Source organism: Vigna angularis, chromosome 4, assembly GCF_016808095.1.
Source record: "Vigna angularis cultivar LongXiaoDou No.4 chromosome 4, ASM1680809v1, whole genome shotgun sequence".
NCBI classification, from domain to species: Eukaryota; Viridiplantae; Streptophyta; class Magnoliopsida; order Fabales; family Fabaceae; genus Vigna; species Vigna angularis.
Window position 1 is genome coordinate 34,082,935 of NC_068973.1, and position 26,195 is coordinate 34,109,129.

The following is a 26,195-nucleotide window of genomic DNA, read 5'->3' on the forward strand; positions in this document are numbered from 1 at the left end:
TTTATACTATCATATAAAAACTATAAACAAAACTACATATATATTTTTATGTTAAATTATAATATAAATATTTTTATTATTAAATATTTCCTGTTTTTATCAAATTAAATTATAATACAAATATTTTTATTATAGAACATTTGTCTTAGTATGTAAAAATTAAATTGATATTATTTAATAAAAATTAACCTTAATCATGTGTATATAGAAATTTGTATAAAATTTTAAATAATTATATTTGTAACATCATAAATTAAAAAATTATATTCAATGTCCAATTCAAAGATATAAAATATATATTTATGATAAAAAAGACATTGTTCTTAATATAATAAATTTTGTTTTATATTATTTTAACTCATATTTTATTTTTTTAACTTGGAAATATAGAGTTTAAGATTTTAATAAAATTTAAACAAAAAATTAAAATTGACAAACTAATTATTTTGAAATATATTATTAATGCATGTATATTATCATGAGAGAGGAGTTTATAAATATATATTAGACCTACACTAATTATATATATATATATATATATATAAAAGAATTGAAAAATTGTATAAGTTTATAAATAAGTGAGTTATTCAGTGTTTTGATAATAAAATATGTATTAATTAGTATCAGTTTGCTACTTTGAATTGAATTTTTGTCTTACTTTATTTGATACTTGATTCGTGTTCTCGTTCATTATAGTAGTATGGAAATGTTTATGCTATGATATGTACTAGGTAAAGTCTGATATGATGTTGATTTTGTTGCTTGCTTCCAAGTAAGGATTGATCAATATGTTATTGCCTGATAGGTAGGATCTTTCGTGGTGTAGAATGAGACATTTGAGTTTCAGAGGTTAATACTCAAGGACAAGATGGGATGAAATTACTTTTGTGACCATTAAATAGCTTTTAGAGAGAGTCACAATGTTGTATCCACCATAAGGGATAATGGTTATGTCTCTAGGTAATACTTCGTTAATATAAGGTTGTACCTTTTCTCTCTTGAAGCGTAAAAAGAAAGACAGTCACCTTTCTTCTTGTGAGAAAGTAGAGAGGTGAATCTCTTCGTCTCTAAGAGACGGTAGAAGATATGAGTATCTTCGTCCATAATGGGTGGTATAACGGATTGAGATTCGAATGCTGTCATTTCTTCTTTCGAGGGAGTAGAAAGGATAAATGTTTCGTTCGTAGGGTTCCGACTTATGTTGAGTATGGTGTCGATGTGAGTAGCATTAGATTTTTTATTCATGAGTCCTTGAGGAGTATGGGAGATAAGTCTGAAGTTGTGGTGGAGGACGACTCGAATGAACCTATTTTGGTGAACAAGAGTGATGTAGTGAAGCATAGAAGATGACATACATTTGTAGAGATAATGGGTATTGGCATAATTTTCCTTTAACTGATAGACTTATGTAGGATTATTAATGGTATGAGGTCATGTAGGGTTATTAATGGTATGGGGTCATGAGTGATCTTGTCTTCGTCTCTGATTGTTAATATGATAGTTATTTATTTACTAATTAATTGCATGACATTATTTTTATATGTTATTGTTGTTGGTTCACTCCTGTTGTTTGTGTTTGTTGCGATAATCATACAACATTTGTGTTATATAGGAACAAATGGTGATAGAAATATTACAAAAGTCGGGGTAGGAGCAACCAAAGGATGAGATAGATAAAAGAAAAAGGGGAATTTTCATTAATTTCATTTTGAATAAGATTTACTTTATGACAATGTAATTTTAATTTGAAAATTAGAGTCATTTGGTTACTCTTTATTGTATTATTTGATATTTAGGAATTATTACAAATAAGTCCACTTAGTAAATGTTTTAATTTTTTTTTTAATTTATTGTGTGTTCATGATACTTAAATTGGAGTGTTACAATATGAATATAGTAAAACACATACATTAGATTTTTTTTCAACACCAATTAAAAGTGTATAAAAAAATTAGACGAATGATTTCATATATTAATTATATAAATTTAAAAATATCCAAAAGAATATATACAATGAAAATTATTAAACAAGTTTATTTACATTGATTAAACAAATCATTACATACATATTTTCATACAACTTAACCGAGTATAATAAAAAAATATTAAGCAAATATTCTACATGTATGAGTTTATTGATACACTAATAAAATAAAAATAACTGAATATATCACTTTACTGAAAAATAATTGAAAATAATGTAGTTAACTCAATTTTATAAATTATTAATTTAATTATGTTAAGAATGATAACTTCCAAACGAAACAATAAAATTAAATAATATATAAGTAACTTTGACCATTTTGTCATAATTTGAAAATTGATTTAACTAAGTTTTTAAATCTTTGATAAATTTAGATATACTGACTTGAGTTTCTAATAAATTGGATGTGTACAATAAATTATAAAATAATAAATTTTTGAAATTATAAAACGATGTGATATTACATATTTATTTTTTAATTTTTATTGAAATGCTATTTTCTGTTTTGGTTTAAAATTTTTACACAATTAAATATATATTTTAAAATATTTGATCTAAAAAAAGATAAGAAAGTAGATACAATCCATTATCTAATAAAGATGAAAATGAGAAGAAAAAAATTATCAAAAATATTCTTTGACACGGCTAAATAAATTGACACTCATTTGACATGGGTGGGGTCCAATTTTTCTGAATGTCATTAAGGGCAAAGTTGTCATTTACGGTGCGTGAAAAGTTTATTGAAAGTTTTCGTTCCTAGTCGACCCTTTCATCTTGGAAGAGAAAGTCTAGGGTTAGGGTTGAGAGAGAGCGAGAAAGAAAAAAAAAAGGAGAACTCCATGACTGCCACAGGCTGGACGTGATCGGTGATCAGAAGAGTTGGAACCGGCAAAGTGCGAAGCATCAGGTTTGTCCCCTTTCTATTCCTTTCTTGTTTTGTCATCATTTCTCTATCTTTCGTTTTCTTTTTGATTCATTTACGAAAACCCTAGAATAAAGGGGCAAAGGTGTGAGACAGAGAGTTTTCTTTTTGATTCAGTTTCGAAAACACCAAATACGCCCATTCCTCCAATCCGTCCTTATTCCTCTCTGTATAAGGATTGACATTAGTTTTTATGAAAGGGGGTCCACTTTTTATTGGGTTAATCGAATAAAATTAATTTGCTGCTAAGTACATAGAACCGGGAAATTCATTATTTTTCATGTCAAGGTACTGAGGCAAGAACACATACATTTCTATGCATTGTTGTGGCTAGGTTCTTTGGGTTTTCAATTTCGTAGGCATACATAGTGAATTGAATACTAACTATAACAAATATCATTGTGGTGTTTGAAATTTTGAATGCATGTTTGGGTCTCACTAATTATGAATACTAGAGTAGAAAATGCATTTTTTATCAAATAAGTTGGGGATTATTGTTTGTGGGCTTGACAATTTTGTACACAGAAACAGTAGATTGATATGCTCAAGTTAAAATTAAACACCGTGGTTGTGTTTATACGCCGTTATAGTATATTGTAGCTAAAATGTCATTTTTCCATGGTGATGTTTGTTTTTCCTGTAAAATATGATACGGTTAATGACATTTGATTTAAATGTTGATCAGGATGATGCACATATTTTCTGCAGGGAGTCCAGGTGAGTTTATCTTTAAATTTATGCAACATAAATCTTTGTAAGTCCCTTTTGAGTTTCAGTGTGAGCTATTGATTTTGTTTATTTTACATATAAAGGATGAAGTGAGGAACGCATTGAGTTTCATCAATTATGTGTATAACATATTTGGTTTCACATATGAGCTGAAGCTTTCATCGATATGCTTTCAATCTAAATTGTTATTAATGCCCATGTACCTTTCTAAATGTCCTTAAAATCAGAAAATTCAGAGTTTCAAAGCTTAGTCTTCAATTTAAGGTGCCTTCAATAGTATCTTAGTTGTTCTTGCCTGTGGACTGTTTTTTAGATTTTATTATGATGTCCCATTAATGTGACAGTTTCCTCCAGTAGATTAAATTATAATTATGGCTATACTAGTCTCTTATTTAAATTTACTGAGAAATATAGTTTTTTTTATTGTGGGTCTCATTTATTAGTGGTAACACTGGATTAAATTTTGCAAAATAATGGGGATTTTCATTATAGTCTCGTTTTAACTTCACAGCAAATTTGTTATCTTTCTATCCTGCTTCCTAGTTAAGGAGAAAAGCATAGAAAGTTTTTTCAAATCAATCCTTGTTTTTTTTCTCTTTCAATTAAAGATAATTATTTCATGTGTCGGATACTTCATTAAAGACCAGAGAAATACCTAGGAGATATTGCAACCTGGGATAAAGCTTTATATATATCTTTCTATTTTTACAAAAGGCTCATTAATATTCCACCTTGTACAATATTTTGGAAATAGGAACCAGGGAAATATTTGTAATGATTGGCAAAGGCAGAAAACGTTTCTTAAATAAAACAGGCTATTGACTTTTTATTGTCTGTTTGTAATTTGTTAGGAAACTTGTACTGCTATATATATTGATAGTGAAATGAAAGGGTTTGTTGGTCATGTAACTTTCTTGGACGGCGATTTTCTAGGTGAAAGATCAGATCCAACAAGCAGGATTTCACGTTTAGGCTTATACAACTGATAGGAAGATTCAAAAGAAGGTAAACTAAACCTTTAGGCCCAGGAGTTTGATTTCATTACATATTAGTCATTCAGAGGTTAATAATGCCCAAAATGTTTTCTATACTGCCAATGAAATATTGATTATATGATGGTATTACATTTGAAATATGGGGGTTTAATTTTCCTGTATGTTTTACAGTGTTCACAGTTTGTATATAGTGTAGTAGTTATTGTTGTCTTGTGTAGGTCAAGGTATTGGGCAGAAGGAATCCACATTGCCATATTTAGAACCCGAAGTCACTGGGCAAAGATTGGTTGTCAGAGCCAACTTTGTTTGTGCTGGAATTGGAATTGTCAATACTGGAAGAGTTTGAAAAGTGTTGCTTTGAAAACCCTTGGACAATATTAGATAGAAAAAATCGTAGGTACATTGAATAGATTATTATGAAGTTTTTTGTCTTCGGATATATGTATGAATTCATATGTATTGTTAGGAAACACAATTGTAATTTTGAATGATCTTAACTCTTCATATTTTTTGATGAATAAAGGTTGAATATTTGATCCATTTGTATTTGTAATTATTATTGATTTGTTCATTTTCCAGGTTGAATCAATTTGATCTGGGATACTTTATTTTTGTTTTTGTTCAGAATGCCAATCTAATGTAACAATGTGTTTCATAACAAATAACTAATTTTAAAGTGAGTGTTGTATTCATAAAACATAACCACAACACACAATGAAATAAATCATTGGTATCCGTAAATTATTATTCATGTTTTAAAACAAAATGGTTAAAATAAAAATGGTCAAATTGTTTTACAACAAAATGGTTACCATACAATTGGTCAAATACATTGGTGTAGTAAGTTGTTATACATTAAACTTTTTGTGGTTAGTTATTATACAGATTTTGTACAACAATAAATTAATGAACCTGATTTCAAGTGTTTTGATATCAATAGTTGAGTAAGCAGTTAATGTGCATAAAGTTATGTGGTTAGTTGGATTGATATTATGCACAATAACAAAGTGGTCATTTTAAGTTGTCTGATTTCATCACATGTTGTTTTTTACTCAATTGTTTATGAACAACAAATGTTGTGGTTTTTTAAGGAAAGATTTTATCAAATTTATTGGTGCAGTAACTAGTTATCTAGTCAGTTATATGTGGTTATTTTTTAAAGGAGTTTTGTACAACAATAAAAGTGGTTAAATTCAATATGAATGATCACATTTCTTTGGTGCAGTAAGTGGTTATATAGTAAGTTGTATGTGATTTTTTACTCCATTGCTTATGAACAACAAATTTTGTGGTTTTGAGGATAGATTTCATCAAATTTATTAGTGTACTAACTGGTTATCTATTCAATCCTATGTGGTTATTTCTGAAAGGGATTTTGTACAACAATAAAAGTGGTTAAATTCAATATCAATGGTCACATTTCTTTGGTGCAGTAAGTGGTTATATAGTAAGTTGTATGTGGTTTTTTATTCAATTGCTTATGAACAACAAATGTTGTGGTTTTTGAGGATAGATTTCATCAAATTTATTGGTGCACTAACTGGTTATCTACTCCGTCCTATGTGGTTATGTTTTAAAGGGATTTTGTACAACAATAAAAGTGGTTAAATTCAATATCAATGATCACATGTCTTTGGTGCAGTAAGTGGTTATATAGTAAGTCGTATATGGTTTTTGACCCCATTGCTTATGAACAACAAATGTTATGGTTTTTGAGGTTAGATTTCATCAAATTTATTGGTGCACTAACTAGTTATCTACTCAATCTTATGTGGTTATTTCTGAAAGAGGTTTTGTACAACAACAAAAATGTTAAATTCAATATCAATGATCACATTTCTTTAGTGCAGTAAATGGTTATATAGTAAGTCGTATGTGGTTTTTTACTCAATTGCTTATAAACAACAAATGTTGTGGTATTTTAAGATAGATTTCATCACATTTTTTGATACAGTAACTAGTTATCTACTCAATCTTATGTGGTTATTTCTTAAGTTGTTTATGTACAAGTACAAATGCTTCAATATGTGGTTTTGTATACTAACAACTACAACAAGTTCATTGATTTAAGTTGTTCACCATACCCCAATTAAGAATATGTTAAAAGAACTACCTGGAAGAAAAAACAATAATGACCTTCAACATATATGTAAAACAAAATACTCTTTTAAGATATGGCTCCGTTTTAATCCAATACTCTTTTATTACTTTAGTTTTAATCAAAACAATAGATGCACAATCTATTTATTTCAAATAGATTAAATAGATTAGTCCTCTCACAGCTACACCACACACAACAGTTATATCAATTTAATTTGAAATGACTCACTAGGTAGTATCAAAGAACATACAAAAACAAAAAAAAATGCTGTAATCTATAACAGTTTACTACACCAAAAATATACACATCAATATTCTTGCTAATTTGACCATAGAGTGCATATTGTGGACCTAGCATACTCTCCAGACCTAGACTACCCTCAGCACCGATGGAAAGAAGATAATTACAGGGAAAGACAATAAAAGAAAGAGGTAAAGCTTAGGTTGATCAGAGATGATTTTAAAACAAGCAATAACACTAGAATTTAAGTGGAGGGTGTCAAGGTTTTCTTCTAAAATAAGGGAAGGTGTCGGAGCTACTGCTCTCTTCATGCTCATCTGATTCATGAGTAATTCCACTACCGACAGAAGATGAGGAATCGGTCTTGCTCTGCCAAAAAGTTATAGAAAACCATCTTCGACTTCCTCACCTTCCTATTATCCACTCCGCCTCTCAAACTCTCCATCTCCTTCTCCTCCCCGTTTCTACAACCACTTCTCCTATTCAAAAATATCCGACACAGAACCCAGTTTTCCATGGGAACCTGAACACACAAACAAACCAAAAATAAAATATTGTATGAATAATTAATGCGCACTATTGTATGAATAATTAATGTGTGCGCGAGGATAATTGCGAGTTAATTTACTTTCTTTGAATCCTGACCTGAGACAGAGCGTTGAGGAGGCGATACTCGTGCATGATCCAATCGGTTATGGATCCATGAGGTGGTTTTCCTATGTAGAAAACAAGTGTCTTCTTCATTCCCACTAATTGGTTCCCTTTTGAAGTTAAAATTTGTTTGTGTAACCCAATGGCCTTCTAGTAACCTGAACCGGTGGCTCAGTTGGAGCGATAGCCGTTAGGATATTTGGGTTCTTTGGTGCTGAAAAAGTACCTCTCTTTCTCTAAATCACCTAAACACATCATCAACAAGGAATTGCAATTAGTATTAATTAGTTAAGAAGAAGAGAGAGGGGAAGACAGGAAAATTATCAACAATAAAAATTCCTCCAAATACAGAAGAAAAAGAAATAACAGAATAAACAACCAAATCAAGCTTACAAATTTCATCAAAAGAAACCCCACAATGAAACTTTACAATCAATATTTATATATATTACCTTCTGAAAACAAAGTTGTTAAGCTTTACAATTTTCATACAACAGTAACTAAGAAGGTTTGTTTCACAATGCAATCTTTACAAAAAAGATCCCACAATAAGATGAATCATATCTCTTAAAATTAAAACAATCAGTAAAGTCTATGATATTTTTTCTCAAAAGCTATGGAGTCTCCCGACATTGATAATATAAGACTCTTTTTAAATAATGATCATTTTTTAAGATAATGTTTAGCCAAAAGCAAGGCCAGCTCGCTCTCTTAGGCGGTGTTTTGGAGGTTCTCCAGCCAGAAAAAGATAAATAAGTTGACACAGTAGATGGGTGGCCAACATGTGTCCAAGGTGTATGGACAAGTGTCCTGGTTTGTGTTTCAAAAATGTCAGGCACACCATTCTATTGATTTGTGTCAGTCTTTATAGACACAGGATAAAAACACTGAATTAGATTCAAATGATATAATCTTATATCTAACAAAAATCATCAAAACCATGGTTAGATTTTATTCATAAATACAATTCTCACTCATGTGGTAGGTCCAGCTAATAAAATTACAAACCATAATACACAAACTGGAGAGAGCGCATAGTTTATAGAACACGAGCATAATGTAAAGTAGTGAAACTACTACATTCAATGGTTAGAAAATACTACCTAGGCTCATATATATATATATATATATATATATATATATATATATATATATATATATATATATATATATATATAAGCCAATAATAAAAAACTAATTCATGCTAATTTAGAAAATTAATATCATTAAATTTTACTACATTCTTTTTAAAAAAGATTTTTTCCCAATCTGTGAAAATACAACCCACTAAAATAACCGGGGTTTTGGGGATGATATCATTAAATAAGGTTAAATTAGTTAAGATTTGTTTATATTTTTGTTCACTATATATGTTTTTCTTGTCACATTTATTTGAGTTTAGAAGGAGTACCTGTTAATGTTGAGTGCCTTGGAACCACCATCTGGCTCATCAAAATATTCAATACTTTGATAAGATGAAGAGTTGACATTTTCATTTTCTCCCCCCTCAACTTTCACGGAAACCAAATAACCACAGTATCTTATAACAGCAACACCTGAAGTGGTAATGTCATGCATGCAGAATGTGGAGTGTTTATATGTTATATGAAGGCAAAGAAACAGCTTTAAGGAACTACAACCACTCTTTCAATGTAAAAGTTATCATACATGGGCTGTAGTATTCTCATCAGCAATAATTCCTTTCCGTAGATTCCTCTCTATTAGATCCTTTTGATTTATTCGAGTAGTTTCAACTCCATCAATTTTTGAATCAACCTTGCAGTTAGCGACAGACGCATCCTTCATGACTCTAATACTCAAGTCACCTACTCTCTCGGTGAAATGAATACCATTTTCTGTAGGAGAATTGTGTACATCGGACTCTTCCATTACATGTTTAACAGGCTTAATAGCTCTGAAAATGGCAACATCAACAAATAAGGTGTGGAGAAGGAATGCTTTTTTATCACGAATTTGCCTTTCTTCTGTTGTCTTACAAGGCATAAATGCAATAAATGAAAACTCCTTGGCCCAAGGAATCAAAATCATTGTAAGCATGTGAAAAACTTTCGGAAAAAGGAAGTCTTTTCTGTTTTCACAACATTCATTCAGACTATATGGTATACAATGATGACCTTTGATTAAAAAGATAGTCTAAACGAACATGACAAATATTGTTTTGGTTACCTTCCAAAAAAATCAAGACAATGTTATTTCTTTCCTAACCGAAATCAATCTTAAGCCTATACAACCCACCCAAAAGTCAGTTGTACCATTCTTGTCTTTGGTTCCCACATCCTCAATGATAAAGCACCACAATATAAAATGAATGTAAGGACTGTAGAAATGAGTTTACACCACAATATACTTCAAAATGGAAACGTGAAATCAAAATAGAAAAAAACCTCCCTTACCACTACCTCAAACTCACTTACGAGAAAGCTAAAAATGGAAATACTCACGGATGATGCAAAACCCCGGAAACCTGCACAACCACCGATTGGGAGCGGCACAATGATGCACCCAACAATAACCTCCACAGCCACCGATTTAAGCAGCTCAAAAACAGAAATGACAATCAAGGGCACCAATGAAGAAGATGGAGAACAATGCAGGAGAGAAAGAAAACGGGATTTTCGAATGAAGAGCGAAAGAAGAACTAAATCGAAATTTCGCTTTTTACCCTTTTATCCTTACCCACTGTGCAATTCTTTTTCAAAAATGCTGAGGTGTACCGTGTCAAATGAATGTAAGTCACACGTAGTCGTGTCAACGTATTACTACTAAAAAAATATACTAATTAAATATGGGAACGAGATAAAGACGACTTTCTATAGGTGGGATGATGAAAACCTCTGTACCACTCTGGCCATGTCTACTTTATGATTTTAGCAAATTATAATAAGAAATAAATTTTAGTGAAACTTCAAAAACAACGTTCCAATAATCAATATTCTTATTCAACGATATAGGAATCAATGCTTTTTTCATTGAATATTTCTTATGGCTTCTTCCGATGATAATCAATCGGAGAAACATGATTCTGGAACTTTCGTTGCTTCCAAGAGTTATATTTCTAGTACTGTCGGATTTGTGATCAAGTCAGGTATATTTAGCTCTGTCCTTAATCTTTTTATTGTTACTAAGGGTAGTGATTGGATAATTGATTCGGGTGCTACTGATCATATGACCTGTGATCCTCATATATTTACTAATTTTTCCTCTAATTGTTCTAAAACTGTTATTATTAATGCCAATGGGTCTCATCTCCTATTGAAGGTATATGTACTATATCCCTATCACCCTCCTTATCGATTACTGATGTTTTATTTGTTCCTACATTAAACTGTAATATTATCTCCGTCAGCAAGTTAACCAAATCACATTTTTGTGTTGCCTTGTTTTACCCAACCCATTATCTTTTTCAAAACATCCATTCCAAGGAGAAGATTACTAGTGGTAGAAAGAGTGAAGGACTGTATTATCTTGAAAATGTCTCACAATCAAACCATAAAAGATGGTTGGTTTGTCTTGCGAACGTTCACATACAAAATAAAAACAAAAAAGAAAGTTGGTTGTGACATAGACGGTTAGGACATCCCTCTTTTGGTTATTTAAAAAAATTATTTCCATCACTAATTCATAAATGCAATATTTTTTTTTTTTGTGAAACTTGTGTTTTGGCAAAAAATCATTGTGTTGTGTTTCCTTTAAGCAATAACAAAACTGATTTTCCTTTTTCATTAATTCACATAGATGTTTGGGGCCCTGCCCCGCAATCTACACATAATGGAAAAAAATAGTTTATTAGTTTTGTTGATGATTGTACTCGGGTAACTTGGGTATATTTGCTTAAATATAAAAGTGATGTGTGTGATGTGGTTCGTTCCTTCTATCATCTGATTGTTACACAATTTAACACATCTATTAAGGTCATTCGATTAGACAATGAAGGGGAATATTTTAAGACTGAATTAATAGAGTTCATGAACTCTAAAGGCATCTTGCATCAAACTACATGTCCTTTTCACCACAACAAAATGGAGTGGCTGAGAGGAAAAATAGACATATATTAGAGGTGACAATATCGCTTTTGATAGATGGTAATGTCCCATGTCATTTATGGGGTGAGACTGTGAGCTCTGACGTTTATTTAATTAATCGAACATCTTCTAGTGTGCTTAACTTTCGAAGGCCTTTTGATGTGTTGTTTGATCATTGTATCCTTCCTCCCATAGTTTATTTACCACCTCATATTTTTGGATGTGTTATATATGTTCACTTACACCCACATCAACGTACAAAGCTTAAAGAACGAGCGATCAAATGTGTTTTTGTTGGGTATGGATCAATTCAAAAAGGTTATCGTGCTTACCATCCACCATCAAAGAAATTTTATATTTCTATGGATGTGACATTTAATGAGCATGAATTTTTTTATGTTGATTCTCCACTTCAGGGAGGCAATGAAAGTAAAGTGCATAATCATGATGTTGGTATGTTTGATTGTGAAGATAAATTATCGTGTGATGATCATTCTGCAGGAAGTGAGCCAATCCTAAATATAGACCCTTCTTTTCTGGATAATACAGTGTCTTCTGGTCATAACCAATTGACTCAATCTTCTCCACAGATTCAGCTTGACTCTTCAGAGGTACCTTTTGATCCTATCTCTGATAATACTAATTTAGATGAAATTAATCATGAAATTGATTCTTGTCTACGTGAGACCACCAACACACCAAACACTGAGTCTAACCTTGTTCTAACCATGGTCAACCTCCAGTTAAATATGAACCAAATCTCCAAGCCAAAGTTAAATATCCCATTAGTAAATATGTGTCATCTCACAGGTTATCTTAGTCATATGCATCATTTGTATCTCAATTATCTTCAATTTCTATTCCCAGTAATATACAGGAAGCTTTGGCAGATCCTAGATGGACCGAAGAATTGGTTGAGGAGATGACAGTTTTAGAAAAAAACAACACTTGGGATCTTGTGTCCTTACCAAGAGGGAAGAAAACTATGGGCTGTAAATGAGTCTTTACAATTAAGCATAAAGCTGATGGAACTATTGAGAGGTATAAAGCATGACTTGTGGCTAAAGGTTACACTCAGTCTTATGGTGTAGATTACCAAGAGACGTTCGCACCGGTAGCCAAGCTCAATACAGTGAGAATACTTTTGTCGCTAGCTACAAACCAAGATTGGCCTCTTCTACAATTTGATGTGAAAAATTATTTCCTACACGGAGAAATTTAAGAAGAAATTTATATGGATTCTCCACCAGGCATGACTGATTCAATTGGAATGAAGGTTTGCAAATTAAAGAAGGCTCTATATGGATTAAAACAATCCCCAAGAGCATGGTTTGGAAGGTTTACCAAGTCTATGAAGGCTTTTGGCTATAGAGCAAGTAACTCATCACACCTTATTTTTTAGGAGAGGAAAAGGAAAAATTACAGCTTTGATTATATATGTAAATGACATGATTGTTACAGGAAATGGCCAAGATGAGATTTCTAGTTTACAACAATACCTTGCATCTGAATTTGAGATGAAACAACTTGGAAACCTCAAATATTTTTTGGGTATTGAAGTAGCTAGATCAAAACATGGTACTTTTCCATGGCAAAGAAAATATGCTATTGATTTACTATCAGAAACTGGCCTGCTTGGGAGTAAACCAACTGATACACCAATTGAACAAAATCATAAACTCTTTCAATGCTCAAATTTAGCAAGCATAGATAGAGGAAGATACCAAAGGCTGGTAGGAAAATTAATTTATTTGTGCCATAGACGTTCAAATATCACCTATGCAGTGAATGTTGTTAGTCAATTTATGCATGACCCATGGAAGCTTCATATGGATGTTGTTGAAAGGGTTTTGAGATATTTGAAATATGCTCCTGAAAAAGGAATTTTGTTTTCAAATCATGAAAACTTAAAGGTAGAAGGGTACACTGATGCAGATTGGGCAGGTTCAAAAGATGATAGAAGATCTACCTCTTGATACTTTACTTTTGTAGGAGGGAGTCTTGTAACTTGGGGGAGTAAAAAACAACCTGTAGTAGCAAGATCTAGTGCTGAAGCAGAATTCAGAGGCATGACACTAGGTGTGTGTGAACTTTTGTGGATTAAAAATGTGCTATCAGATTTGGGCTTTAAACAAAATGAAGCTATGAGTTTGTACTGTGACAATACTTCATCTATAACAATTGCTCACAATTCTATGCAACATGATAAAACAAAGCATGTGGAGATTGATAGATATTTCATCAAAAAGAAGCTTGAAGTTGGAATAATTTCATTTCCTTTTGTAAGATCAGAATTACAGTTGGCTGATGTTCTCACCAAAGGTGTGTCAAGAAGATTGTCTAATGAGTCTCTATTCAAGTTGGAAATGTGTGATATCCATGCACCAACTTGAGTGTGGGTGTTAAGATATGCCAAATATTCTATTAATGGATATTAGGCAATCAAATTTTGTGTTAGTTATAATTTAGATATTATTATAATTTGTGCACCTATCATTCCTTTAATAGATGAAGAATTATAAGATCCTTGAATGTATATATATGATACTCTACTATTTGAAATAATACATCAAAATTATTCTTTAAACCTTTTATTAGTTAGCACGTTAGATTAAGAAAAATAGTTTGGAATTTGCAATGTGTGTGTATATAATAGGGTTAAATATGTTTTTCGTCCCTTAAGCATCACACGATTTTGGTTTTAGTCCCTACTCGAAACTTTGATGGTTTTTAGTTCTCATAGTTTTGAAACTCTTACTATTAGTCCTTAAAATTGGACGGCGTTAACTTTTAGTAGATGTGGCTAACGGCCAGCCCACGTGTGATGCCACCTTCCCTGACTACTTTTAATTGACGTGACAGTAAAGGTGTGGTGGTCGGTCAGACTGGTGGATGGTCGGCCACAATGTCTGGTGGTCGGTCGGCCTAGTAGGTTCTATTACAATCAACAGAACAATGCAATAGAAGCAGACTATATTAAAGACCGAATGATGTTGGGCAAAGACCGAACGATTATGATGACGGGTGATGTTCAATATATGAAAGACTGAACGGTATTGGACAAAGACCGAATGGTGTTGAGAAAAGACGAACGGTTATGGGCAAAGACCACCATGCCGACCACCAGACCGAGTGGTCGACCACCCACCAGGCCGACCGACCACCACACCTTTACTGACACGTAAATTAAAAGTAGTCAGGTGACATGACACGTGGGCTGGCTGTTAGCCACGTCAAACAAAAGTTAACGTCAACCAATTTTAAGGACTAATAGTAAGAGTTTCAAAACTACGAGAACTAAAAACCATCAAAGTTTCGAGTATGGACTAAAACCAAAAATCGTGTGATACTTACAGAACGAAAAACATATTTAACCCTGTATAATATAATATATTTTACATGACTTAATTACATAAGTTATTTTATAATAAATTTATAATTACTTGATTTTTTTTGTATCAACATACATGCATCTTTGTAATATATAGTATTTAGCTTCAAAAGTTCGATGAGTGCTGTAAAAAATGTTTTTGAGGAGAAATATGCAAGAAAATAAAGTATCTAGAAAGCAACACTATGGATAAGAGATACAAAACTGAAAGTTCTAGTCCTGAAGAAGACAGAATTATTGTCTCTCTCTCCCAACAAAAATAAAAATCTCAAACTTTATTTGCCATTTGAGGCGAGAGATGAATTAAAAAAAATAAAAGAAAAAAAAGTACAGGTGGAACGTTCCGAGTGGATACAACGACGTTAACACAACATGAGTCCAGTCCGCGTAATAAAAATGATTTTTTAAAGTTCCATTTGCGATTGCGCATCAACACCAAACGCTCCCTTAACCCACCCAACCCAAACCCCAAATCCGAAACCGTCCTATTCCACGTTCGAATCAGGGGCATCTCTGAACTGGAAAAATCAGATGCCAGCGATTTGAGCGATACACTGTGAAGAAGCTGCGTAGTGCGTTTCGCTCTTCCAAATGGCGGTTTCCGATAGTCCAAGCGGTGCCTCCACGCCGCCTCAACAGGAACAAGCCAACAAGTACGGTTTCACGAAGCCTCTATCTCTCGCGGGTCCCACCGACGCTGATCTCCACCGTAACAACGAATTGGAGAGGGTAATTAGTTTGTGATTCGTCTCATCTCGATTGTTTAGGGCCCGCGCCTTCGCATTCTCGCTTTCGTGTCAAACCTAAACCTCAAATTTGTTTTCTTTTGCTTCAGTTCTTGCTCGATTCGGGGCTTTACGAGAGCAATGATGAGTCCGCCGCGAGGAAGGAGGTTCTTCACCGCCTCGATCAGGTTAACTGTCTCTTCGATCTCGCTTTTGTTGTTATTTGAGCGCGTTGATTACTGCGTCGGTGTTCTGTTCATTAGCCTGTTCAGTTTTTGTGAACAGTATTGTGGAATTTGTTTCATGTTGAGGAACATGATTTGAATTGAAACCTTTATGCTTGTCTAGGGTTCACCAGGGCTTTCGGATGGTGCCCTTTCTTTTTGTGATTGTGGTTTTTCACTGTCCTTTGGATTGGATTTTTTGTAATGACCAAGTTAGCTTGCAATGTAGATTGTGAAGAGCTGGGTGAAGCAGTTGACGCGCCAACGTGGCTACACAGATCAGATGGTTGAGGATGCAAACGCAGTCATTTTCACTTTTGGTTCTTACCGACTAGGGGTGCGTATGACATTGTGTAAATATTCATGCTTGTTTGGATTGTGGGGGTTTACATTAAAGGCTTGCTTTGTAGTAGTTGATATCTGATAATTTATCTAGAGAATGCTTGTGTTGTTTAGATTCACCATAGAAATTAGCAAGTTATGAGTTGTCAGTAGAAGAAGGAAATTAAATCTTGAAGTAGAAAAGATTTGAAGGAGAATTAATTTTATGAGCAGGAATGCATTTATTGTTATTAGGATTTGCGAATAGCTAAAAGTCCGAGAATGCTTAGTCTGGTGGATCCTTTATACTTAACTTTTTATAGCTGCTTAAAGAAAGAGATCCCTGATGATGTTAAAGGTTTTCTGCTTAGATTATATTAATGTACACGTTTAATTCTCCTGGACTCGGGAATGCTGTAGTTCCAAGCCTTTTGTTTGTAACAATATTAATATTTCAATAATTTGCAGGTTCATGGACCTGGAGTTGACATTGACACTTTGTGCATTGGTCCTTCTTATGTGAACCGAGAGGTGACACACTTCTGCTGGTTATTTCTCCTCAATTTAGTAAAATCCCTGACACTGGTTATATTTTAGCCAATTTCTCTCTTTTGCAGGAAGATTTCTTCATCATTTTGCATAACATTCTGGCTGAAATGGAAGAAGTTTCTGAACTTCAACCAGTTCCTGATGCACATGTTCCTGTAATGAAATTCAAATTCCAGGGAATATCTATAGATTTGCTGTATGCAAGTATATCACTTTTGGTTGTGCCAGAAGTAAGTTTGGTTATTCATTCGTCAGGGTCTTTGTATCTTCTGAGTGCACACTTTCGTGGGGGACAATTTTATTAAAACTGCATTCTCGTACACTGTCCTTCACAAATCTTTTACAGTTTAAACCAATCACGTGTCGTATATAAGTACTGCTCTTTTGTGATTTTATCATGTTTGGTTTGGAGGTAGGATCTTTGTCTTTTTACCCACGTTCCATGGAACACTATTGCAATTATTTAGGGGTAGATGTTTTTGTTTGATTTGAGAGGGAAGATATTAAATTAGTATGCTGATTATTGACCTTCATGTAACATGTTAGGTTGGCAAACTGTATTGTATTTATAACCTGTCACCATGTATCCATTTCCCGTTGCCTTTTTGCATTCTAATTTTGTGTGTTTGGTTGGGTGGAAAGCAAATAGGAAGGAAAGAAAACACAGATAAACACAGAGAACATGTTTCTTTCCATTGTACTTTCTCAGTCTTCCACCTTAGAATCTAGTTTATTTAAACTTGCCTTTAATTTGATTCGGTTATCTAACATACTTATCTACAGGACCTGGATATCTCTCATGGTTCAGTGCTGTATGATGTTGATGAACCAACTGTTCGAAGTCTTAATGGCTGCCGTGTGGCAGATCAAATTCTTAAACTTGTTCCAAATATTGAGGTTAATACATATGTTCTTTTGTTTGATTAAATGAGATATTATATTTAATGGTTGTTCATCTTATTAATTTGGTAGTCCATTAACCCTTGATAATGATAGCACTTTCGAACTACACTGAGATGCTTGAAGTTTTGGGCTAAAAGACGTGGTGTTTATTCAAATGTAAGAGCCGCACCTACATTCTTTGGTTGTATTTTATTTCAACACCAATGGTATTTTCTTTTATAATGATTTTAAATACTGTTTTTTGGTGTGCTTAGGTTACTGGATTCCTTGGTGGTGTAAATTGGGCTATTTTAGTTGCTCGAATATGCCAGCTTTACCCTAATGCAATCCCTAGTATGTTGGTTTCCCGGTTCTTCAGGGTCTATACACAGTGGCGATGGCCAAACCCTGTAATGCTATGCTCTATTGAAGAGAATGAACTGGGATTCCCTATATGGGATCCTCGTAGAAATCCCCGAGATAGATTTCACACTATGCCAATAATTACTCCTGCATACCCTTGCATGAATTCAAGTTACAATGTCTCAGCAAGTACTCTTCGTGTCATGATGGAACAGTTCCGCTATGGCAATAAGATTTGTGATGTAAGATAAGTCTATTATTTCTTGGTGTATTTTATTTGTGACTGTCTTTATTTGATTGATACTTCTACTGTTAGGAAATTGACCTCAATAAAGCCCAGTGGAGCGCACTTTTTCAGCCTTATATCTTTTTTGAGGCATACAAAAACTATTTACAAGTGGACATAGTTGCATCGGACACTGATGATTTACTAGCATGGAAGGGCTGGGTAGAATCTCGATTGAGGCTGCTTACCCTTAAGGTACAGTCTTGTCATAGTTTAGTACAAGATATCCCTGTATTGGGTTTAATTGAATTCTGCTCTCCATTGAAAAAATTTAATCTCTGAACATTTCATAAATTCTTTTCTCGGTAGTATAGGTTTATCATGGTTTGGTACGTACAAGCTTTCTTGAACCTGGATCATTCCAGTTCTATTTTTTTATTCATTGAAAATATTTAATTGTTGAACATATATGTATATTCTTTCCTTCCCATGTATTAAACATTGACAATATGGTTTTCAATTATTTGAGTAGATAGAGCGAGATACAAATGGTATGCTGCAGTGCCATCCTTATCCACATGAGTATATAGACACATCGAAGCCATGTGCTCATTCTGCATTTTTCATGGGCTTGCAAAGGAAAGAGGGAGTAAGAGGTCAAGAAGGACAGCAATTTGATATACGTGGAACGGTTGATGAATTTAGACAAGAAATAAATATGTATATCTACTGGAAGCCTGGAATGGAAATTTTTGTTTCTCATGTTCGTCGAAAGCAACTTCCTGCATTTGTTTTTCCTGATGGTTACAAACGCACTAGAATGCCAAGACACATAAGCCATCCGACCGAAAAAACAGGTGATGATGCCACGAAGTGCTACTCTGGATCTGGGCCATCTGAAAGATGCACCAAGAGGAAAAGTTACCCTGAAATGGTGGAAAAGAAGCCAGACAAACCAGATAAACGGGCATCTATTAGCCCACAGAGGTTAGAAAGTGTTTCTCCTGAAAGTTGTACTAGTAAATCAGGTGGTACAGCTCAAATGAGTATTGATAGTATGGAAGGGGTTTGGGTAGCTGGTTCAACAACCAATTATGCTAACAGCAATTGTGAAATTAAGTCATCTGATGTGCTCCCAGGAAGTGGACTAAGCTCTGTCGTAGCTGACATGCAGATAAGTGAACCGGGCTTTGTTGACACCACACATGATATGTTGAAACCGAGGTGTGTAGAAGTTCCTAATGAGGTAAGCTGCTGAATCAGTGGTGGAACCTTTGGAAGTTGTTTGGTTCATGTGAACTTCCTTAATTAGACGTTGGTGATGCATTTCAGAATGGAGTTGTCGATGGGGACAAAGCTCAGGATCTGGCTTTAGATTGCTTGGAAAGTGAAGAAACCGAATCTACTAACAATTTTTCGAACTGTAAAGCGGGTGTCGTCGATATGGATCAGCAACTAGACAAAGCATGTAATTTCATCACAAGGGATGAATGCTCAGATTATGTACCAAATGCCAGCTCCCAGAACCTCAGTTGCGAGGTGAGTTATTTCGTTTGAGGACTTTTTGGATTAGGACTATTGTGGATGGCAGTGAAAAAACTGGAAGTCTGGGAGATAGTGAGTCAGGGATCTGTGCAGGGTGATGTTTGTGTGGCTGTTCCAGATCAGTTCTGAAGAGAGTGGGTGTTTTCTTGGAAATAGAGTATTTCAAAATATCAGGGCTCAAGAATATAAGGTTTTGAATTTTCTAACCTATTTGTTTTCTCGGTAATAGAGGCCTGTCTGATCTTACAATGATACTATTCAGTTCACCTCATCCTTTGCTTCGTTCTTTCATGGAAGTTACCAAAAATTTATATTTAATGAGTTTTCAGAATAAGGAGTCTAATCTTGTTTTGTTTTTTGGTCTGATTTGATTCTTTTTTGTTTGATTTTAGCTTTGTTTGCATATTTATAGCCAAATTTAGAGTATGGCCTGCCCTTTCTCTCTTCCCATCTTTTTGGGTCTCATTTCTATGAACAACTGTTTTAATGTTGTATATTTTTCTGTTTCTTTCAAGATAATTTGACTGTCAATTTCCATGGTAATTTAATTTCTTAGTTTTCTGACTGGTGAATGTGTGGTCGCAGGTCCTGCACCACTATACGTGCTATGTTTCCAGTAACTGTGCTTAAGAACCTAACTTGTTTTGTGTGTAGAGAGACTCAGAGACCAGACCTTCCTATTGTTTCATTTAAGATTTTTTGTTTAATACATTTTTCCCTAATTGTTATTATTCTTTCTATTGTCTATATTGTGTATAGCCAGATTTCAGACTCAGAAGTGTTGTAAAATTGAAGATGGGCTAGGTCAGAATCTCTGCGGAACTTTTGAAAAACATGTTTGTCAACTCTCTAAGATTGTTTTTATACTGTGCTCTTTGCTTTTGGTTTTGTAGGTGGACGAGTTTGGACTGAATCCCATGATGTTTGAGAGGGTTAATGGCTGAAATTCCTGTCACGCTGCTACCCTGTGCATTGTTGGTGGCTGTTGCTGTGCTGAGATCCTGTGAGCGGGACTAAGGCTGTAATAGAACAGTGAGAAAAGATACAACAAATGATGGCAGTGAAAGAGATTGGGGTTTGGGGTATATGGCATTGCGATGATCGTTTCTGTACATAGATGAACAGCATGACGGAGACTCTTAAATTGTGGTCTCGTCCTGTTGTGTGAAACATGCGCTCATCTCATCTTCAGAGCTCTGAATTGTCTCATAAACCTTAACATATCTACTTGGATTTTAAAGGAGTGGGAACTTTGTATTTTGCTTGTGACGTAGATGTGATCGATACGTTATGTAAATGTGAAAAATGGCTACTTCGGCTAGGTTATTTAGAAGAGAAAGTGGTAAAACAAAAATATATTGGCGGCAGAATGGGGGTAGTCTTCCTTGTTTATCCTTTCTTCGAAGTTTCGGTGGGAGGTTCCTTCTGTTTATTGCGTTTCGTTGGTCTTTCAATTTAGTGAAAACACTTTATCTTGTGAAAATGGTTTCTTTCATTAGTGCTCTTACATGGCTTTCTTTTATGTTTTTGCTACTTAATTTGCTTGACATTAATTTGTCTTAGAGTGAAAAGCCCAATGAAGCAGGATTATTCTGAATTTCACGCTGGTCACTAATGTATGTAAACCTGTTACGGGTAAACCTAGTTAACAAATTGTGGTGCTTACACGTTAATCATATCCAAAAAACTTTGCATTTTCATTGCAATGAAACACTGGGTCACTGGTATAAATATAAGACGTTTAAAACATTTTTATTGGAATTCTTCTTTTGGTCGTTTGTGTATCTCGTCTACCTTTGCCTCACATTCATCGAATACGCTGTTGGTATGAAAAAAAACTTACGTGGGAGTATACTATGCTTTTCAAAATAATACTCTTTTAATGAGAAAACGTTAGTAATTCACATTCGCGCATAATACTATCTTTACATGCCGTACCAACAGCTTGCTTAATTTTTTATTACAACATTCTCTTGCAACTAGAAATGTACCTTGTATCACCAAGATGAGTTATTGGTTGCAGCCTTACTCTCCTTGTAACTACAAACGTACCTTGTGTCACCAAGTAGAGGAGCGATATCAAATTCATTTCCCATTTTTCTACGTGTAGAACCTGAATGACAACACCGAAGTACTTGCAAAATCTCTTTCGTGGAAGGTCTGGTTGACGGCAAGGTGCTTGTGCAAAGGAGGCCCAATTTGAAGACATTAGCCATCTCTTGCGCATAACGTGGTTCTTTGATATTCTCATCGAATGCATCAGTAAGGCTCTTGGCTTCATTAAAATGCTCCCACGCCCATTCAACTAAGCTGCATGCACGCTCGCCGCTTATATTAGGCTTCCTTCCCGTAACAAGCTCTAAGAGCACAACACCAAAGCTATAAACATCAACTTTCTCGTTAATCTTAGTTGAATAAGCATATTCTGCAATGCAAGTGAAGCACATTATCAGACCAGCTTACTTCAGTATCAATATAAAAACTTCTGTAGATGGCAATTTAGCATCATTTACCTGGTGGAATGTAGCCAAAAGAGCCTGCTAGTGCAGACATGGTGTTTAGTTCACCGGGCTTTGCCAACATCTTGGCGAGCCCAAAATCTGCTATTTTAGCTCTGAACTCTGAGTCCAACAGTATATTGCTAGATTTGACATCTCGGTGGATGACGGGGGGTGAGCATTCATGGTGCATGTAACACAGGCCTTGTGCAGCCCCAATGGCAATATTCAACCTCGTTGGCCAACTCAACCCAGGAGGCGATGTTTTTTCCTCTGCATGAAGCCATTTATCCAGGCTCTGATTTTCCATGTATTCATAAACAAGAAGTTTGGAGTTCTCACTTGCATAGCAGCACAAAAGCTTCACTATATTCGAGTGCCGAATGTTGCCCAGGATCTCAACCTCAGCCTGGAACTCTTTCTCTAACTTGTCATCCACATCCTCGCGATTCCAGATCCGCTTCACCGCAACATACTCACCTGGACGATTTGAAGCAATCCGGTAAACTTTCCCAAACCCTCCACTCCCTATGAGGTTATTGTCTGTCAAACTCGAGAGGAAGTTTATTTCCGTGAGATCAAGCTTCTGGAATGAAGTGAGCCTCCACGTTGCAACCTTATTTTTATGCCCGCAGTGCTTTTTGCCCCATTGCGTTTTCAACATATAGAAGAAGAGCAAGGAAGCTATTGCCGATAACACAACCGCAGTGGCAGCCAGAACCAGGGCCAGTGATTTCGAAGACGAATTGCTCGACTGTGGTGCCGCTGACGCGGTTTTGGTCAAGCAGTTGTCAAGGTGGACGTTTGGATTGTAAGCACATAGATGAGGATTGTTCAAGAAACTATTTTCAAATGCGAGGTTATTGAACTCATCAGGGATTTTCCCAGATAGCCGGTTGGAGGACAAGTTGAGGAAAACAAACCGCAACCTATCAAACTGAGGAGGTATTTCACCTGATATGTCGTTTTGAGACAAGTCCAGGTAAGCCAGGCGGGGAAGAGCAGTAATAGCCGTGGTAATCTGGCCAGAAAGTTTGTTTCGTGATAGTGTCAAAATGTTCAGTGATTGCCACGAAATAATCTCAGATGGAAGTGCACCCGAAAGTTGGTTACCATCCAGCATGAGAGCAGTAAGCTGTGAAAGTTGAGTCAATTCCCTTGGAATTTCACCCAAAAGCATGTTGTTTCTGGCATCAAGAAACATCAGATTTTTGGCCGAAGTAATCCCAACAGATATCCCACCCGAGAAGTTGTTGTTGGCGATCTCAATCCTCGTCATATTCCAAAACACTTGACTCGGAAGAGGCCCAGAAAAAGAGTTGTTGCTCAAAATCAAGGACGAAAGGTTATTCATAGTCCACAAACCCAAAGGAACCTCACCCGAAAACTTGTTATTATAAAGCTGAACCGTGGCTAGAGAAGGACAATTCCCAATCCACTCAGGCAAAACCCCACTAAAATTGTTGGAAAATGCAACCACACCAATAAGGGCACCACCTGCACATAAATGTTCCGGCAACCCACCACTGAGCTGGTTCTTAGAAACCTCAAACACTGTAAGCTTGGAATGCAAGCCTAGTTCTGGAGGCAGTGTTCCACTCAAGTTATTGCTAAAAACCCTGAAATAGATGAGATTAGGAATTTGGCTTAAACTTACGGGAATCTCACCGACTAAGTGATTTTCGTACAAGTGCAAGGTACTCAAGTTCTTTAATTTTCCAAACTCTGGCGGTATGGAACCCGTCAAATTATTCTTCGCGAAATCAAGCTCGATTAATTCCAAACACTGCATCGTATCACTAGGAATCGCACCCGACAATCTGTTACTGAACAGGTACAAGAACCTCAACTTCCTCAGCGAGAACAAATTCCTCGGAATGCTCCCTGATATCTTGTTCTTCCCCAAATCCAACCGTTCGAGGTTCGTGAAAATATTCCCGAAATATTCTGGAATCTCTCCGATCAAGTTACACTGCGGCATATACATAGACCTCAAATTTCTTAATTTCCTAAACTCCAACGGGAACTCCCACGGCGCGAGTTTAAGATTATAACCCAAACCCAAAAATTCGAGGTTCAACAAGTTTCCGATTTCCCTGGGGACGGTTCCCTCGAAGTTGTTTGCGGAAAGATACAGCGTTTGCAGTTCCAGCAGGTTCCCGATCGCGGCCGGGATCTCTCCGGAGAAGGAGTTGGCGGTGAGGTCGAGGAAAGTGAGGGTTTTGAGGCGGTCCACGTCGGCGGGGATCGCTCCTGCGAGGTAGTTCTGCGACAGGTTGAGGTACCGGAGGTTGGAGCATTCGTACAAGGTTGTCGGAAACTCGCCGGCAATAAAGTTGTTGAAGAGGTTAAGCTCGAGTAGGTGTGTGAGGTTGCAGATTGTGGAAGGGAGGCTCTTGGTGGTGGTGATGCCCTTGCTGGAGAGGACTAGCTTCGTGACGGCGCCGCCGCTGTTGCATCCAATCTCCGTCCAATCGCACGGCGCAGACGGCGACGGTTTCCATGATCGGAGCGACGGTGGGTCTCCCAGTTCACGTTTGAGAGTGAGTAGGATTGTTTGTTCAGTTTCTGAAATTACCCGAGAGGGTACAGCGACGCTGAATAACAGGAAGAAATGAAATGAAATAAAGAGGGGCACTTTGGACATTTCGCAGTTTCAGTTAGGGATTTTGCCGGGAAAACGTGACCATCAAAATTTCGAACATGAGGAGCTTGAGGTTTTGTTCTGTCTCTCTTTACTCTGTTATGTGTTTGATGTATTGTGATGTGTATGAATGAGTTTATTATATATTGAAAATAATCACGGGAAAAATAATATAAGCACTAGCAATGAACTTTAATTACACGGGCGATGCTGAAAATGATGGAAGCAAGAGGAAAGTGATGTTTAGCTAGGTTAGAGTTTCGTTCAAACACGACTGATTAAGATATTGTGTGGCATTTCTTGGATTTTTTTCAGTGGATATCTTTGGTTAGTTAAAACTACACAATTGAAAGGACATGTCATCATTGTTTTTCTTTTCTCTTTTTTTTCTTCTTGTTTTGGTTCCATTTTCTACCATCAATATTTATTCTCTGGCAAATGGATTTGGTTTAAATTGTTTCATTGGTTTCTTGAGCCTCTAAAGGGGAATTGGGCCACAAACGCATGGATGATGGAAAAGAGAAAGCTAGTCAACAGTGCTGAAGTGAATATCTTTATGTTACTAGACTGAAGCACGCTACCTTCATACTTTCTACCTCGAACCACCATTTTTCTTTCCATAATATGTATTCAATATGGGACAAAGGACACCTAATATCATATAGACCAAAAATTCAAATTCGTTTTTTTTTTTTTTTTAATTTTAAAAATAAATAAATATAATCTTTTTAATATAATAATGTTCATAATTTTTTACGTATTAAATGATGTTTCAATTTAACACAAACTAACTCAAAAAGTATTTTACAACATACTTTGACATGTCACAAAAATACAATGTAATTAAATTAACAGAATCACATTTATTTATTTTTAAAATTTAAAGGTTAAACTGTATCAAAATTTGGAACTTGATGAATATCAATTTTAAGTTAAAGTTTAAGAGAAAAAAATATATTTAATCCTGTAATTAAAAATGAGTCTAAGTTTTAGATTAATTAAAAATAGAAAATTGAACATGTTTATAAATTAGAAATTGAGTCACAGATTTTTTTTTTATTCTCAATCTGCTAGACGTTAAAAATTAGTAAGTTGTTTTGATTATATAATATCTAATTTTTATTAACAACCTCAAATATTCTTTTAATACCTTTTTGGAACT

At 34.9% G+C, this 26,195-nt stretch overlaps 2 protein-coding genes, 1 long non-coding RNA gene and 1 pseudogene across 14 annotated transcripts; 2 read left to right on the forward strand and 2 right to left on the reverse strand.

Annotated features, from left to right (window-relative positions):
* The first annotated feature begins 2,712 nt into the window (after window positions 1–2,712).
* LOC108330670 (uncharacterized) lies at window positions 2,713–5,166 on the forward strand. 2 transcript variants are annotated; one of them, XR_001832312.2, is made up of 4 exons: window positions 2,713–2,877; window positions 3,592–3,623; window positions 4,569–4,640; window positions 4,849–5,166. It is a non-coding gene; the product is annotated as an uncharacterized LOC108330670 (long non-coding RNA). The 2 variants fall into 2 exon arrangements; XR_008248215.1 differs by having other exon boundaries at window positions 2,730–2,891.
* A 1,818-nt stretch (window positions 5,167–6,984) lies between these two features.
* LOC108330846 (uncharacterized) lies at window positions 6,985–9,671 on the reverse strand (annotated as a pseudogene).
* Window positions 9,672–15,464: 5,793 nt separating this feature from the next.
* LOC108331406 (nuclear poly(A) polymerase 4) lies at window positions 15,465–21,413 on the forward strand. 10 transcript variants are annotated; one of them, XR_001832386.2, is made up of 14 exons: window positions 15,466–15,785; window positions 15,892–15,969; window positions 16,235–16,342; window positions 16,795–16,857; window positions 16,944–17,105; window positions 17,659–17,772; window positions 17,872–17,934; window positions 18,033–18,362; window positions 18,437–18,601; window positions 18,879–19,592; window positions 19,679–19,885; window positions 19,985–20,081; window positions 20,655–20,695; window positions 20,785–21,413. XR_001832386.2 is itself a non-coding variant. In XM_017566056.2 (13 exons), the coding sequence occupies exons 1-12, from the start codon at window positions 15,648–15,650 to the stop codon at window positions 20,693–20,695; spliced, it is 2,187 nt and encodes a 728-aa protein (XP_017421545.1). In that variant the 5' UTR covers window positions 15,466–15,647; the 3' UTR covers window positions 20,785–21,413. The 10 variants fall into 10 exon arrangements, 6 of the variants coding, with proteins under 6 accessions (XP_052731753.1, XP_017421545.1, XP_017421546.1 ...); XR_008248217.1 differs by lacking the exon at window positions 20,655–20,695; XR_008248216.1 differs by lacking the exon at window positions 20,785–21,413 and having other exon boundaries at window positions 20,651–20,700.
* A 156-nt stretch (window positions 21,414–21,569) lies between these two features.
* Window positions 21,570–25,697, reverse strand: LOC108331405 (receptor-like protein kinase HSL1). Of its 2 annotated transcripts, none has more exons than XM_017566054.1 (2): window positions 22,405–25,697; window positions 21,570–22,250 (listed from the first exon to the last, which is right to left on the reverse strand). In XM_017566054.1, the coding sequence occupies exons 1-2, from the start codon at window positions 25,034–25,036 to the stop codon at window positions 21,889–21,891; spliced, it is 2,994 nt and encodes a 997-aa protein (XP_017421543.1). In that variant the 5' UTR covers window positions 25,037–25,697; the 3' UTR covers window positions 21,570–21,888. The 2 variants fall into 2 exon arrangements, with proteins under 2 accessions (XP_017421543.1, XP_017421542.1); XM_017566053.2 differs by having other exon boundaries at window positions 21,570–22,316; window positions 22,405–25,695.
* Window positions 25,698–26,195: the final 498 nt, after the last annotated feature.

Coding starts and splice junctions, on each gene's coding strand:
- LOC108331406 (XM_052875790.1), top strand. CDS start 15,648: ATGGCGGTTTCCGATAGTCCAAGCGGTGCCTCCACGCCGCCTCAACAG. Junction 16,343..16,794: donor TTGGTTCTTACCGACTAGGG/GTGCGTATGACA, acceptor AATAATTTGCAG/GTTCATGGACCTGGAGTTGA. Junction 17,106..17,658: donor CACTTTTGGTTGTGCCAGAA/GTAAGTTTGGTT, acceptor ACTTATCTACAG/GACCTGGATATCTCTCATGG.
- LOC108331405 (XM_017566053.2), bottom strand. CDS start 25,036: ATGTCCAAAGTGCCCCTCTTTATTTCATTTCATTTCTTCCTGTTATTC. Junction 22,317..22,404: donor TTTTGGCTACATTCCACCAG/GTAAATGATGCT, acceptor CTTGCATTGCAG/AATATGCTTATTCAACTAAG.